Here is a 17,890-nt window from a genome sequence, read left to right on the forward strand (position 1 = left end):
ACAAAAAAAAGCAGGGGTTGCAATCCTAGTCTCTGATAAAACAGACTTTAAACCATCAAAGATCAAAAGAGACAAAGAAGGCCATTACATAATGGTCAAGGGATCAATTCAACAGGAAGAGCTAACTATCCTAAATATATATGCACCCAATACAGGAGCACCCAGATTCATAAAGCAAGTCCTTAGAAACTTACAAAGAGACTTAGACTCCCATACAATAATAATGGGAGACTTCAACACTCCACTGTCAACATTAGACAGATCAACGAGACAGAAAGTTAACAAGGATATCCAGGAATTGAACTCATCTCTGCAGCAAGCAGACCTAATAGACATCTATAGAACTCTCCACCCCAAATCAACAGAATATACATTCTTCTCAGCACCACATCGTACTTACTCCAAAATTGACCATATAATTGGAAGTAAAGCACTCCTCAGCAAATGTACAAGAACAGAAATTATAACAAACTGTCTCTCAGACCACAGTGCAATCAAACTAGAACTCAGGACTAAGAAACTCAATCAAAACTGCTCAACTACATGGAAACTGAACAACCTGCTCCTGAATGACTACTGGGTACATAACGAAATGAAGGCAGAAATAAAGATGTTCTTTGAAACCAATGAGAACAAAGATACAACATACCAGAATCTCTGGGACACATTTAAAGCAGTGTGCAGAGGGAAATTTATAGCACTAAATGCCCACAAGAGAAAGCAGGAAAGATCAAAAATTGACACTCTAACATCGCAATTAAAAGAACTAGAGAAGCAAGAGCAAACACATTCCAAAGCTAGCAGAAGGCAAGAAATAACTAAGATCAGAGCAGAACTGAAGGAGATAGAGACACAAAAAACCCTCCAAAAAATCAATGAATCCAGGAGTTGGTTTTTTGAAAAGATCAACAAAATTGACAGACCACTAGCAAGACTAATAAAGAAGAAAAGAGAGAAGAATCAAATCGACGCAATTAAAAATGATAAAGGGGATATCACCACCGACCCCACAGAAATACAAACTACCATCAGAGAATACTATAAACACCTCTACGCAAATAAACTGGAAAATCTAGAAGAAATGGATAATTTCCTGGACACTTACACTCTTCCAAGACTAAACCAGGAAGAAGTTGAATCCCTGAATAGACCAATAGTAGGCTCTGAAATTGAGGCAATAATTAATAGCCTACCAACCAAAAAAAGTCCAGGACCAGATGGATTCACAGCTGAATTCTACCAGAGGTATAAGGAGGAGTTGGTATCATTCCTTCTGAAACTATTCCAATCAATAGAAAAAGAGGGAATCCTCCCTAACTCATTTTATGAGGCCAACATCATCCTGATACCAAAGCCTGGCAGAGACACAACAAAAAAAGAGAATTTTAGACCAATATCCCTGATGAACATCGATGCAAAAATCCTCAATAAAATACTGGCAAACCGGATTCAACAACACATCAAAAAGCTTATCCACCATGATCAAGTGGGCTTCATCCCTGGGATGCAAGGCTGGTTCAACATTCGCAAATCAATAAACATAATCCAGCATATAAACAGAACCAAAGACAAGAACCACATGATTATCTCAATAGATGCAGAAAAGGCTTTTGACAAAATTCAACAGCCCTTCATGCTAAAAACGCTCAATAAATTCGGTATTGATGGAACGTACCTCAAAATCATAAGAGCTATTTATGACAAACCCACAGCCAATATCATACTGAATGGGCAAAAACTGGAAAAATTCCCTTTGAAAACTGCCACAAGACAGGGATGCCCTCTCTCACCACTCCTATTCAACATAGTGTTGGAAGTTCTGGCTAGGGCAATTAGGCAAGAGAAAGAAATCAGGGGTATTCAGTTAGGAAAAGAAGAAGTCAAATTGTCCCTGTTTGCAGATGACATGATTGTATATTTAGAAAACCCCATTGTCTCAGCCCAAAATCTCCTTAAGCTGATAAGCAACTTCAGCAAAGTCTCAGGATACAAAATTAATGTGCAAAAATCACAAGCATTCTTATACACCAGTAACAGACAAACAGAGAGCCAAATCATGAATGAACTTCCATTCACAATTGCTTCAAAGAGAATCAAATACCTAGGAATCCAACTTACAAGGGATGTAAAGGACCTCTTCAAGGAGAACTACAAACCACTGCTCAGTGAAATAAAAGAGGACACAAACAAATGGAAGAACATACCATGCTCATGGATAGGAAGAATCAATATCGTGAAAATGGCCATACTGCCCAAGGTAATTTATAGATTCAATGCCATCCCCATCAAGCTACCAATGAGTTTCTTCACAGAATTGGAAAAAACTGCTTTAAAGTTCATATGGAACCAAAAAAGAGCCCGCATCTCCAAGACAATCCTAAGTCAAAAGAACAAAGCTGGAGGCATCACGCTACCTGACTTCAAACTATACTACAAGGCTACAGTAACCAAAACAGAGATATAGACCAATGGAACAGAACAGAGTCCTCAGAAATAATACCACACATCTACAGCCATCTGATCTTTGACAAACCTGAGAAAAACAAGAAATGGGGAAAGGATTCCCTATTTAATAAATGGTGCTGGGAAAATTGGCTAGCCATAAGTAGAAAGCTGAAACTGGATCCTTTCCTTACTCCTTATACGAAAATTAATTCAAGATGGATTAGAGACTTAAATGTTAGACCTAATACCATAAAAATCCTAGAGGAAAACCTAGGTAGTACCATTCAGGACATAGGCATGGGCAAAGACTTCATGTCTAAAACACCAAAAGCAACGGCAGCAAAAGCTAAAATTGACAAATGGGATCTAATTAAACTAAAGAGCTTCTGCACAGCAAAAGAAACTACCAGCAGAGTGAACAGGCAACCTACAGAATGGGAGAAAATTTTTGCAATCTACTCATCTGACAAAGGGCTAATATCTAGAACCTACAAAGAACTCAAACAAATTTACAAGAAAAAAACAAACAACCCCATCAAAAAGTGGGCAAAGGATATGAACAGACATTTCTCAAAAGAAGACATTCATACAGCCAACAGACATATGAAAAAATGCTCATCATCACTGGCCATCAGAGAAATGCAAATCAAAACCACAATGAGATACCATCTCACACCAGTTAGAATGGCGATCATTAAAAAGTCAGGAAACAACAGGTGCTGGAGAGGATGTGGAGAAATAGGAACACTTTTACACTGTTGGTGGGATTGTAAACTAGTTCAACCATTATGGAAAACAGTATGGCGATTCCTCAAGGATCTAGAACTAGATGTACCATATGACCCAGCCATCCCATTACTGGGGATATACCCAAAGGATTATAAATCATGCTGCTATAAAGACACATGCACACGTATGTTTATTGCAGCACTATTCACAATAGCAAAGACTTGGAATCAACCCAAATGTCCATCAGTGACAGATTGGATTAAGAAAATGTGGCACATATACACCATGGAATACTATGCAGCCATAAAAAAGGATGAGTTTGCGTCCTTTGTAGGGACATGGATGCAGCTGGAAACCATCATTCTTAGCAAACTATCACAAGAACAGAAAACCAAACACCGCATGTTCTCACTCATAGGTGGGAACTGAACAATGAGATCACTTGGACTCAGGAAGGGGAACATCACACACCGGGGCCTATCATGGGGAGGGGGGAGGGGGGAGGGATTGCATTGGGAGTTATACCTGATGTAAATGACGAGTTGATGGGTGCAGTAGACCAACATAGCACAAGTATACATATGTAACAAACCTGCACGTTATGCACATGTACCCTACAACTTAAAGTATAATAATAATAAATAAATTTAAAAAAAAAATTTATTTATATATTAGATTCTAAAAAAAAAAAAAAAAAAAAACCATCTGAACCAGAGATTTGTCATCTAAGAAACACTTTTAGGGATCTGTAGATCCCTGAAACTTTAAACAGAGTCATGATATCTATGTACATGTGCAATATTATGAGGCATAAGACTAAATCTTTCATTAGAGTCTCAAAAACAGTGTAGAGCCCCAAATGTGTTAAGAACCACTAAGCTATAAACTAAGTGTATCTTGTCAGAAAACTTCTTTATGACTTTTTGTCCTATGTATTCAATGTTGATTATATTTACATTATTGAAGACATAGAAGTCCTTCAACAAAAGTTTATACACCTGTCACTGTGGCCTTAAGAGATATTAAAAAGTTCAAGGTGAAAAATATGCAGATGTGGGAAAAACTAGTCAGCAAAAATAATTACTGTACAGCAGAAATACTTCTTGCTTCCCCAGCTTGAGCTTGTTGCTGAGTAATCTGTTTGCCCATTGATTAATTTATCACATTTCACATAATGCAGAGATGTGGCTTCATTTTTGAGGTCTGGAATCCATGTGCTCAAACCACTGTATAATGCAGATGAGGTGAAATGAGAACTGAACCATAATATAACCATGGAGACTTGAAGAGGATGATGAAAAAGAGTACTAAATGATTAAAGGGAAAAAATATAAAACACAAAATCAGAGAATGACTTGTTGGGTTATCCTGCCATGATATATTCATCTGTTGTTAGCAGGAACATAACAACATTAAATAATATATTCCATGTTCTCAATCCTATATACAGCAGTGTGGAAATTACTTCAGACCACGTATCTCATGACTGGCTATACCACCTTTCATGTCAGATATTTCACAAGAAGATGCTATTCACACCTCTGATCTTTCTAAACTTTACAACCTTCAGAAACTAAAATAAAGTATCCACATCATATCTATAAAAAAATGTTCAAACGTGTTGAATAATCATATCTCTACTACATCTCTAAATCCACCACCTGATTCTTGCTATGAGGAGAACGAGAGCAACTCTGTAGATATAAATGTTATTCCCAAAACTAGGATTACCTCAGTTTAAATGTTATTTCCAAAACTAGGATTACCTCGGTTTAAACGTTATTTCCAAAACTAGGACTACCTCAGTCTAAATATTATTTCCAAAAGAGGATTACCTCTTTTCTTACTATTTTTTCAATAATCAGAAATAAACATAGTAGAATAGATAAAATAACATAAATCATAAAAATAATAGATTTCAACAAAACTGCTAGTTCTATTGGATTCTGGGGTAAGGAGTATGTTATGAACATAAGGAAACTCAAGTAAGAAGTGATTTTTGGGTCCCATTTCAGAACACATTGTGATCACAGCCCTCATCACACAGGTAGTCTATTTGTATATCCAGAAGCGTTGTTTCTGAATAAGAACTTTTTGTTTCAATAGAAGTGAACACTTGCATCCTCTGTAAAACTGCAGGCATCAACAAAATCAGTGAATTAGTTGACCACAGCTAGGTCAGAATCATCATCCTGTTATATAAGGAAGAGAAATACATCATTGCAGTAATTTTTCTAAAAGTCCATTAGATGATTGGAGGGTATGGCACCCATCACATACTAGGAAAAAAGGACAAGTAGTACTCTCAGAATCATTCTAGGAACTTTGTAAAAATGCACTAATACTAGTTTGTCACTAGCTGATTGAACATTGGCTAGTTTCAGAAGTCAGGATGTAATAGATTGCATGTGACACAGACTTTATGAATGCAAATATGAAGAGGAATAATTACACATGAAAAACATTTTAACCCTAAATTAAACCAACTTAATGTGATACATGCCATTGTTTAGTTGGCATAAAGTTAACTTGGGTTAGATGACCATTCAGATGGTAAAGTGTGAAGTTTTGCACATCGGTACCTCAATATGATCCATTGCTTTCTGCCATACAGACTGCTTCTCCTCTGCACTGTGTCCGGGAATGGATAAGATATTGTGAATGTAATTAAAGACTTCTTCCTGAAGAGTACAAGACAATATAATTTATTCATTCACTCACTCAAGATTTAGTCCCTACCAACTGAACCAGTCTTGGTAAACATCTATCATTTGAAGATGAAAAACCATCTGGAGATTGTTAACTGATGGAAAACTCTGCCCCTAAAAAGAAAGGGTAATTGTTTAAAATTTAGGGTAGACTCTTAGAAGCAAAATATCTGTTCTAATTAATTTTGGTTTCAATTCATTAATCTTCAGTGACATAATGAAGGAGTATCACACTTTGGCTTTTGGGGATCCCATTGTCCACATTCCCAATTTCAGATCAAACCACTCCTGCCCTTGTCTATTATGCTCCACCTATACTGATTTTCACGTCATCTATATGATCTCTACTCAGCTCCTTGAACATGTCCATTTTCCCCACCTCAGGTCTTTTGCATATACAGTTTCCCATCCTGAAACACTCTTCTTGACTCTTTCCTTCACGGGCTTCTCAAATTCCAAAACTCAGTTTATATGTCACTTTCTCTGAAATTCCTCCCCTGGCTACTCTGCATAAGTCAGTTCCCCATTATCCTCTAAAGTTGCACTCGGTTTCTCTTCCCTAGCATTTATCACCATTTGTAATCATATTTGGCTTTGTTAATTGTCAGTCTCCATCACTAAATCATACATTCCAAAACTGCAAGAACTATATCTGTTTTATTTATCAATGTATATTTGGCTCATGCACATGCACAAATATTTCTGCTCAACAGTTATTTGTACTCAATAAGAGGGAAGGCTGAGTAAGAAAAAAGGGTAAAGCAGTGTCTTGACTCACCTCTCTCAGAGGGTCACGTAAGTAGCAATCAATAATTTTGTCATATTGGTGTTCTCTTTCATACATAAATTCACAAATTTGATAGCTAGAATGTAAAGGGAAAAACTTCAGTGTACCAAACAGGCAGGTTTTTGAGACATTTGCTCTGGCACACCGGTTAGTATTAGGGAAAGTGGGCCAGGTGTCCTGGCTCATGCCAGGCACTTTGGGAGGCTGAGGCAAGAGGATTGCTTGAGACCAGGAGTCTGAGATCAGCCTAGGCAACATAGCAAGACCCCATCTCTACAAAAAAAACTAAAAGTTAGCCAGGCATGGTGGCATGTGCCTGTCATCCGAGCTACTATGGGAGCTGACGCAGGAGGATTGCTTGAGACAAGGAGGTTAAGGCTGCAGTGAGCTATGATCACACCACTGCACTCCAGCCTGGTCAACAGAGGGAGACCTTGTCTCAAAAGAAAGAAAAGAAAAATTAATAGAGTAGATGTGATTTCTACTGTTAAATAAAGTTACAGTGAATATCTAAGGGAGATGAGTATCTACCATTCCTTTAACTACAGGTTCAAGAGGCTGCTACATATTATGTTTATAAGAAATTTCAATGCTGAATACAAAAGAAATACTAAAGCAATAATGTATCACATAAGAAATAGTGACTATGTTAGATATTGATAATTTACAAAAATTTTACATAAAGTTCCTCTGTTCAGAATTACGTCATATAAATACAGCATACTAGATAAGTAGTAATGTGATATTCTCTTATTTGCTATGTCAAATACTACATTGTCTCTAATACAGCTAAGGTAACCATAAAAATTTATGAAACATGGAAATATTAAAGGAAAAATCTAAAATAAAACATCATAAGACTGCTATTTCACTTTTATGTTTAAACAATTATATAAAAGCTTCATATTTGCCCTATCAATTTCTGCAAATTTCACTAATTTCTAGAATTCAATTAAAAGGCAAAAACTTCACACTTAGCTTTTTGTTATTTGTATAATCTTTCCTAATTAAAAAAGCAGCAATGCATCAATAAACTGGGCTTTAAGTTAGAGAAATGTAATTTAATATTTCTATGGCAAACTAATATATGCCTCAAAACAACTTACAACTCAGCTTTTTCTGCCATCCGGATGAGGCGACTCTCTTCAAATTGAACTATGCCTCCAGCCTGCAGCAATTCTAAAAGGACCTGAACATTTAAAAATAAATGAGTAAAAACACTTGAGAATTTACTAGCCCTTTAAGAGTGCATTCAGCCATGTAGACTATAACTTCTAATTTTTTTCTTTTGTATTCTTAGTTGATGATATTTTGGCTTGCTGTCACATATGGAAGGGGTTAGACTGACATCATAAACTTGATCATACTGCATTTAAGCCCTATAAAAAGATAAATGGCTCCGCTTTTCAAACATGGAAAGAACGCCACAGAGTTTACGAATGAAGCCCTATGAGACACTGAGCTGACTCTCTGCTAAGCTAAAATGTCCGTATATATTCTTTCAAGAAGTGAATTTTTGTCTCACTTTTATGTCTTATGGTTCTTTACAATCTGTTTACCTACAGCTGGTATCCATGTTTATAGGTTAATTTTTTAAAAATTATGACTTTTCATAGCAGCACTATTCAAAATAGCCAAAGGGTGGAACAATCCAAATGTCCATCAGTGGATGAATGAATAAACAAAATGTAGTATATACATACAACGGAATACTATTCAGCAGGAAGAAAATCTGATACATGCATGCTATGGCATGGATGAACCTTGAACACATTCTGCCAAGTGAAATAAGCTAAATACAAAAGAATGAATACTGTACGACTGCACTTATGTGAGGGACCTAAGGTAGTAAAATTCATAGGGACTGGTAGTTACTAAGGGGTGGGGAGGAGAAATAGTGAGCAGGAGTTACGATTTCATCGGTATGGTAGTTCAGTTTGGGAAGATAAAAGAGTTCTGGGGATGGATGGTGATGAGGATTATACAATAATGTGAATACCACTGATGCACACACCTAAAAACGGTTAAAATGGTAAATTATGTGTTATGTCTATCTTACCACAATAAAAAGGAAACAAAAATATTGGGGCTCATATAAATAATTTTTACCACACTACGCAGCTGAAATGAGGGGGCCCATATTACTATTTGTATTCAATATAATTTAAGAGATAACCAAAATTTTACCAGCTGTTCTCTGACCTAGGATACTCTGCAGCAGTCACTGCGCCATAGCTGTGCAGATAAAGGGTCACTGCTGCTATCTGATAGTCTCAACTTCCCAGCTGTGTATGATTACCACAGTGCCATAAAGCCATACTTCTGCACAGCTCTCATGGTTCTTAATTTTACTAGTTTACTTGCCTGACAAAATCTAGCTATCAATACAAAATGGGTTGACTCTCTTAGTGCCCACAATTATGGTGGGTATGCTTTTTAAAGAATCTTACTCCTGAAGGCAACCTCAAGAAAGTGGCATGAATAAAAAGAAGTGGTACTCAAACAGTTACTGTCTCATAATAAGCAGTGGAGGGACAGGTGGATTCTAGTCTCCAGAATGGTCAGCCCTAATGCAGTGGGGTTTTAGGGCACTCTCAAAAGTTAGGTATGTCAATACTCAGGACCCTGTAGCTTTTTTGTTTCAGGACCACAGCAGCTAGCAGTAGTTACCAGATTAATTATGCCAATGGAATGCAGCGTACAAGAAGTCCTAGCTGTTGCCACATAATAGGGGAAGATGAAGTCGTTTCTTTGATGTCATGGTAGATGCAAGACAGATCCAGTCTACCTAGGAATTTAGTTTGATATAAGCTTCTTATACATGTACTCTAACAACCATCCACTCTATTTTCTGGTTCCCACCGACTCTAACTTCGTATTAGGGTTTGGCAGAAGTCATTGCCCCTCATGTGTAGTGAGGTCTAACACAGAAGAATTCTTTCTGGCTTATTCTTCTTTCCTATTTTTTAGCAAAAAGAGTTCTAGTAGTTCATACCTGCTGTCTTTCAGAGTGTCGGGAGTCATCGTCGGGACTACAAAGGAATTCAAGGACCTGGCCAAAGAAAAAGTATTTTTTATTTGATATCAGCATGTAGACATTAATACTCTCATAATAAAAGTAATAACTACCCTTTCAAATAACCAACTTATTCACACCCAGCCATAACAAATACCACAGGTATAAGGTACCTTCCCAACTGATTAGCCTAGTATATGTAACATCAGGTTCAGGTATGCTAACAATTTAATATGTGCCTTACATACATATTTCTTTTTTTTTTTTTTTTGAGACGGAGTCTCGCTCTGTAGCCCAGGCTGGAGTGCAGTGGCCGGATCTCAGCTCACTGCAAGCTCCGCCTCCCGGGTTCACGCCATTCTCCGGCCTCAGCCTCCCGAGTAGCTGGGACTACAGGCGCCCGCCATCTCGCCCGGCTATTTTTTGTATTTCTTAGTAGAGACGGGGTTTCACTGTGTTCGCCAGGATGGTCTCGATCTCCTGACCTCGTGATCCGCCCATCTCGGCCTCCCAAAGTGCTGGGATTACAGGCTTGAGCCACCGCGCCCGGCCTACATATTTCTTTACTCTTGAGAAACATAACTCTAAGAGGCCGGGTGCAGTGGCTCATGCCTGTAATCCCAGTACTTTGGGAGGTTGAGGCAGCCCTTGTGTATGTATTTCTTTACTCTTTCGAAACATAACTCTAAGAGGCTGGGTGCAGTGGCTCATGCCTGTAATCCCAGCACTTTGGAAGGCTGAGGAGGGCGAATCACTTTGAGTTCAGGAGTTCAAGACCAGTCTGGACAGCATGGTGAAACCCCGTCTCTACAAAAAATACAAGAAATTAGCCAGGCGTGGTGGTATGCGCCTGTAATCCCAGCTACTTAGGAGGCTGAGGCAGGAGAATTACTTGAACCTGGAAGGCAGAGGTTGCAGTGAGCCAAGATCATGCTGCTGCCCTCCTGCCTGGGCGACAGAGCCAGACTCTGTCTCAAAAAAAGAGAGAGAGAAAAGAAACATAACTATAAGGCAGTGTTGTCTCTATACCTTAATTTTAAGTTTCCTGATACGATACCATGGACCTAGCAAAGCATGAACTTAGGAGTCAGGCCACTTGAATTTGGACACAAACTCTATTAAGACTTAATATTTACTGCTAATAATAACACTTACTAAGTATGACCTTACATGAATTACTTAATCTCTCCAGGCTTTAGTTTCCTCATCTATAAAAGGAGTATAACTGTCCCTATTTTAGAGCTCTTGAGAGGACTAAGGTAACAGGCACACATAAGGTTTTGGAACAATGTCTGCCATTGTGAAGTGCTCAAAAAATGCTAGTCATTTTTAGTTACTTTCTCCAGACAAAAAGTATTTTCTTTGCCACCTGTGGAAAAATAGGAGATATTTAAGCGGGATTACAAGATACCTTCAAAGTCATTTGTAAGTAAACTGAGATTTTACAAAAGTAATCTCTTCTCCAGATGATGATCATAATACTCTTACTACCTGTGAGATGGGGGAGATTCTTAAATTGGGAAACTCTTGAGCAAAGAATTCTAGGCAATTCATAGCAACAGAATAATTGAGAGAACACAATCTCTATAAACCAATCTCCACAAAACATACCCATACACCCACATACACATATCCCTCAATTTAGATCCAAAACCTGAACAGGCCTCTCCTTGATAAGGTATTTACCCAATAGTCTGTCACATCAGGAAACAGTGTAATCCAGGGAACTGTGCACAGTAAACAGGAAAAAACCTTTTAGTTTTCACTGCTAGACACTTACCTGATCAAAAAGTGTTCTGTTTACAAACAAGGTGTTGTCAGGCTTTGCAAGCTGCCGAGCAAGGAAGGTAAAGAGACATCCTACTTGTGAGGGGGTAAAGTCTGAATTCTCCACCATAACCTGAGGAGCAAAGGAGACCATTTATTCAATACACCATCTGGTTTGATGCAAAAATATATACAATTAGAAGAGGGGATAGCCTCATTACTGAAGACTCATAAAAAGATTCTTTTATTGACTGTGCAACAGTTGAATTCAACGCCATTTAGAAGAAGCACAACTACTTGCATACTCTGAAAACATTTCAGTGATTTCTCGCCTACTTCTATCACACTTTGGATGAGAACTGAATTGATAAAGAGGTAGAGATGTAAATTGTAGTGTTTCAAAGAAACATTAATCATGTTTCCCTCAGGAATTCTTAGAGAACCCTTCTACAACTAATTTTTTGTTGTTGTTGTTGAGATGGAATCTCACTCTGTTGCCCAAGTTTGTGTGCAATGGCATGATCTTGGCTCACTGCAACCTCCACCTCTTGGGTTCAAGTGATTCTCCTGCCTCAGCCTCCCAAGGAGCGGGGACTACAGGTGTGTGCCACCACGCCTGGTTAATTTTTGTATTTTTAATAGAGACAAAGTTTCACCATGTTGGCCAGGCTGGTCTTGTACAGTTAAATTTAAATAGCCCTACTAAAAATCTGTCCATCAACAACAGAAGAAGAAAGCTGCTTTGAGGTTTGAGAGTAAGACAACTGAGAGTCAAGGTAGCCCAGAGAAGTTAGCTATCACACAGACCAATGAAGTGAATGGCTTCGGCCTTGTATCAAGCAGTTCCTTGAAGACATGGTTTTGTATAACAGGCTTTTTATGACACACACGGTTATCAAATCATAGCCATTCCTCTGGCTTTAACTCAGCTCTCATTTCCTAAGTACTCACTATGTGTAAGAGGCTATAAGTGTCTTTAAGAAAATTAGGAACAAGAAAGAAAAGACAGACACATCTTAAACAAAAGGCATAATATAATGACTGCTATTATAAAGGCACAAATGATTAAAATTTTAATTCAACTGGTTAGAGAGGGAATTTGAAAAGAAATGAGAAGAATAGCTTTGAAGCTAAGTTTTAAAGCCCGTGCAGAAATTTTGACAAGCGGAAATGTCAATAGAAAAGGCAAACCTGGCAAAGAGAAGAGTGAGAGCAAAATCATGGACACAGAAAAACACACAATTGTTAGGGGGAACAACAATATTTATTAGAATGCAGCAGCATGCAGGAAGAGGGAAACAATAGATTAAAAGGGAAGATGAGGCCTCAAATGTCATCCTAAGGAATCTGGAATGTATTCTATAGAAAACTGGCGAGCTACTAAACGTGTTCCACCAGGGGGGTTGATCATGACCAGTACTGTGCTTAGGAAAATTATCCGATCAGCAGTGCATGGGATAAAATTAACAGAAGAAAGAAACACAAGGCAGGGAGAGCAAGATACAAGCGACTGCAGGAGTCTAAGGGAGAGACCAAAGGGCTCTTAAGTAGGGCAGTGATCATGAAAATGGAAAGAGGCAGAGAGAGTGGGGACAGGACAATTATTCCTATGCGTGGAACCATGTGGTTCAAGGAGCAATGAAAAAGGACAGACTTTGAGCCTGATTGGCAGGTGGGATAATGATGCTATTAACAGAGAGAATACAGAAGTGGGGGAGGGAAGACCACCACGTACTGTTTTGGGCGAGCTGAGTTCATGGGGGCAACTCTACAACAAATTAGGGTATAGTACCCTCACACATCTATCAAAAAGTTCCAAGTTCCCTCCTTCCATCCTCCACACAAAGATAAAGCACCAGGTTTCTCCCATTATACAACATTCCCTAGCTTTTGACCTACTTCTTCTTACATCCCTTTCTTTTACTCTTTTTGCTTTTAGTCCAGTAATCATTGCTTGCCAAGTGCATACTCATTATTAGAATATGTGGGTATTTCAAGTTATAAAAACTCTATCATTCATATATATATATATAAAAATATAAATATATAAAAGAAGTCCCTCATCACCTCAACGAGTGTCTAATTGGTTATTATCCTACAAAAGGCCATTTCCTTTCCATTTCTTCTTTGGCCTCTTTCAGAGACCATGCTTACAAATTTTCCGGGCAATGTAAGAAGTCACAAATTAATAGATGTTTCCTCTCTGTCTGCAGCCATTTCAGCACACATGATAACACCCATTGGCCTGTTCTCTGGTCACTGCCTATACTCCTCCTCTCAATGGCTCCCTCACAAGTACACTTTAACCAATTAGCACATCTCTAGCACTAGAAATGAGAAAAATAATCTCCAAAGCTCATTCTTCACTGACCCAAGGTAAACACTATCAAGACAACATACAAGAATGGCAAGTCACCAACAGGAATAGTCAAGTACTTGTGGAGCTTTCTCTTCATTTGGATTACTTTCCAACTTAGTATAGTTTTAAACTCAAATTGTAATTTAACCAACTTACACTGACCTGACACCTACTGGGTTACAGGCATTGTGCTGGATCTGTTCTAAGCAGGCTAAAACAATGACCAAATATAATAATAATAATAATTAGAATAATCCTCAGTCTCTACATTCAAGAAGCTCAAGTCTAGATAAAACAGATAAGAAAATATGTAAATATGACACTACAGTGTGCTAACTGAAGCATAAAGTGTTGGCTGAGCACAGACAAGGAGCAACTAATCAACCTAGATGTGTGGGAGAGCGTTCAAAAGAGTTTCTCATAGATGATATTTCAGTTAAGTCTTGGAAAATGATTAGGAACTTGCCAGTCAGTGAAAGAAAAGGAAAAGACATGACAGGCTGAAAGAAAACCCTTGCAAAGAACATAAACCATGAACACACCACAGAGAGTCTAGTGAATTCTAATAATTTAATATGGTTGAGGGTACATAATACAAGGTGTGTGGGGAAGGATGACAAGGTGGATGAGAGAAGGGACCAGTTATAGAGACCTAGTCAGGACCAGAAAATATAGAGGGATCTTGGATATTCAACAGTTTAGACGGGTATGGCAGAAACTATTACTTATGCTCCAACATCTAGTCTTCCTTCCTTAGAAACAGAACTCCTCAAGGCTGGGCGCAGTGGCTCACACCTGTAATCCCAGCACTTTGGGAGGCTGAGGCGGGCAGATTACCTGAGGTCAGGAGTTTGAGACTAACCTGGCCAACATGGTGAAAACCCCGTCTTTACTAAAAATACAAAAATTAGCTGGGTATGGTGGCAGGCGCCTCTAATTCCAGCTACTCTGGAGGCTGAGGCAGGAGAATCGCTCAAAGCCAGGAGATGGAGGGTGTAGGGAGCTGAGATCGTGCCACTGCACTCTAGCCTGGGCAACAGAGCAAGACTCAGTCTCAAAAAGGAGGAGGAGGAGGAGGAGAAGGAGGAGGGAAGAAAGAAGAAAAAGAAGGAAGAAGGAAGAAGAAGGAGGAGGAGGAGGAAGAAGAAGGAGGAGGAGGAGGAGGAGGAGGAGAAGAGGAGGAAGAAGGAGAAGAAAAAAAAAACAGAACTCCTCATGTTTAGCTAAGCACATGGTTACCAAGAATACAGACAATGTTTCTCCATCTCCCCCACCAACTAAGGGGCCTCATATGGTGTAAGCAGAATTGTATTAAACAGCTTTTAAGAAGTTTCCTTAAGGAGAGGGAACATTTTCTTTGTTTCTTCATTTTTTTCTACGTGGCTAGAATGCAGAGGTAATGGCAGGAGCCTCAGCAGCCATTCTGGATGGAAAGACAGAAATCATATACTAAGTGTAATACTAAGACAGAAGGAATCTGCGTCCCTGAGAAGTTTATGAAGTCACTCTACTAGACCAGGTTGCCTACTTCCAGACTTCTATGAGAAAAATTAATTCCTATCACAATTAAACTACTGTTATTTTGAGTTTTCTCTCACTCACAGCAGAACTTAATTCTAAATGACCAATAGGAAGCCACAGAAGAATATTAGGTAGAAGAAACGCAAGATCACAAATTAAAGGAGGACATAGATTGGGAATAAATCTAGGTGAAAATTCTCCATATTAGCCATCTGAATCAAACTGGCATTATCTGACAGGTTAGCAATCCTGTTCTCATAATCATCACTGCCTGTCTTACAAGGTTAAATTAATATTAACTGATAGCACAAAAGAAATAATGTATATAAATATGCTTTGGAAATTATACAGAATGAGTATAAATGTAGTATTTTGATGTTATGTACAACTAGAAAACACCTGAATTCTGGTCTCTTGTCCACAATAATTCAACATTAAAAGAAAGAAAACTCTATTTTACAGTCAAATGAACAAAATAAAAACTCTAAGCTTTCAACTACAAGAGGAAACTGGCCTGCCTGAAGTCATGCAGACAGAAAAGAAAAGAACCTTTCTCTGCATTCTTCATTAGCAACAGCATCAATCTCAAAATAGCTTTCTGCTGAATCTAATTAGATTTATACTGGGATGATCATTTCTCTGTGCCTCAAATCATTCTTAAGTGTCATCCAACATCTCAGTGCCATGACAGAATACGGCACTGCCTTAGCAACAAAGTGAAGTTGGTATGAGACAGAGGAAGATTCTTCACATTGTTTTCTCAAAGCACTTTGAAGTTAGTCTCTATTATTACATGTAATCATACTAATATAGCAATTATCACCATATGCCTTTCTCACAGTAGTGCTCTCTATTCTGGTCCCCAGTCTAAAGCTAACATACACTCAAAATTTTTTTAAATAAATGATTAGTACTTAATTCAGCTCTTGAGGACAAAGACACCATAATAAAATTTTAAGATATGAGTCCAAGAAACCACTTAACAAGATTTTATAACCTGCTATTAAAAAACTCAACTATCTTAATATAAATATCATATAAAGACATGTATTCTTTGAATACTTACTTTCAACAAAATATCCACAATTCGCTGTTGATATTCCACAGCTTGCTTGTCATTTTTAAAATCTTCAAAAGTCTAAAAGGGAGAAATAAATGTTTAAAAGTAATTATTATTTGCACATTGTAGAAGAAAACAAGTTATCAAATTCTTGTTAGTAAAATCCAAGTAATTTCCCAAATAAGATATATTCCTCATTAGTTTTTGTCTTATACACCTTGAGTGACGTTATTTTTAGTGAGTCAAGTAGGAAGCTACGGTATTTAATATTGCACAGTACTCTGAGACTTAAAAAAAAATCACAAATAAGAATTTGAGAAAGGAAGGAAGGCAAAGTCCATAAGAAAAAAAAAGAAAAAAGAGAGAGAGATAACACTAATGAAAAGAGGTAATTTGGGAGCAAAGGTTTGAGAACAGAGGGATAAAATACTACATGTTCAGCCATCATTCAGTCTATGTTATCTGGAAATAACTAAGACCCAGTTTATTAACTGTCATAAAAATAACTTTCATAATTTTCATGACAATTAAGAAAAATGATGTCCAAAGATAGCATTAAAAAAAAGTATTATGGTAAAAAAGTTAAAATTATCAAGCCTACTTACTGATCTCAAAACACTGCCAACTATGGCAACTTTCATTTTATGTAACTGATCAAGCAGAGCCAAAATACTTTGAATATAATATGCATCACAATAAATTACAATACCAGATTCTGTTTGTCAGTATATGATAACAGCATGTCACAAAAAAAGTAGTACATATAGTATATGTGAAGAAAATGAGATTATGTCCACTATCAAAAAATTGAAATGAAAATTTTTACTGAACAGTAAGAATGATGAAAGACTTAAAGATCGTTCCTATGGTTTTCACTTAGTTCACTTGATTCTGAGAAATGTTTAAATCCACGTAGCGCTAATTTATTGCTATTTCCTTGAAACAAGAAAATGAACTACACATTGTCCCAGTAGACTAAAAATAAAAAGGAATTTAACAGCCATGAACTTTCAAGACATCATAGTCCTGTTCAAACAAGAGTAATTACTGTTCTTCAAATGGGCCTGAATTTCCCCCAATTTCTCCAAAGCACCTTTGTTCAAGCTGTTCTCTTATTAGCATGTCCTTCCCTTCCTTCTCCTGTTTGATGCACAGAAAAACAAAATATTCTAGACTTTTTTTTTTAGCTAGTCGGCTTTACTGCCAGGTAGCTGGGAAATGCTGAAACGAGTTACCAAGGAGACTGTAGGAACTCACTGTGGAAGGCTCAAATAGAAGTTATTCTGATGTATATATGGGTTAAATATGACTCTGACTGAAGACAGGAAGACAGACTACAAAGTCTCTCTCAGTTCTATCTTCGGATTCATGAGAACAACACACACACACATACATAGACACCCATCCCTGCCTGCTAAAGTGAGATATCACTCTACAGGTACAAAGGGAAAGTACCATCTGCTAATACAAGTGCTATTCAACTAAAAAACAAAACCAT

General features: G+C 37.7%; 1 protein-coding gene across 5 annotated transcripts in view; it reads right to left on the reverse strand.

Moving 5' to 3' along the window:
• VPS8 (VPS8 subunit of CORVET complex) overlaps positions 1 to 17,890 on the reverse strand; it is a 252,301-nt gene that overhangs the window by 130,255 nt on the left and 104,156 nt on the right. For all 5 annotated transcript variants that reach the window (XM_003894741.4, XM_009201234.4, XM_021934597.2 and 2 more), the window contains 6 exons: positions 16,399 to 16,470; positions 11,466 to 11,585; positions 9,665 to 9,721; positions 7,776 to 7,858; positions 6,661 to 6,745; positions 5,757 to 5,855 (listed from right to left, as the gene is read on the reverse strand). In XM_003894741.4, coding sequence (XP_003894790.3) covers positions 5,757 to 5,855; positions 6,661 to 6,745; positions 7,776 to 7,858; positions 9,665 to 9,721; positions 11,466 to 11,585; positions 16,399 to 16,470 — 516 coding nt within the window. The remainder of the gene's footprint in view (positions 1 to 5,756; positions 5,856 to 6,660; positions 6,746 to 7,775; positions 7,859 to 9,664; positions 9,722 to 11,465; positions 11,586 to 16,398; positions 16,471 to 17,890) is intronic.

The sequence above is a fragment of the Papio anubis genome, chromosome 2 (assembly GCF_008728515.1).
Source record: "Papio anubis isolate 15944 chromosome 2, Panubis1.0, whole genome shotgun sequence".
NCBI lineage: Eukaryota > Metazoa > Chordata > Mammalia > Primates > Cercopithecidae > Papio > Papio anubis.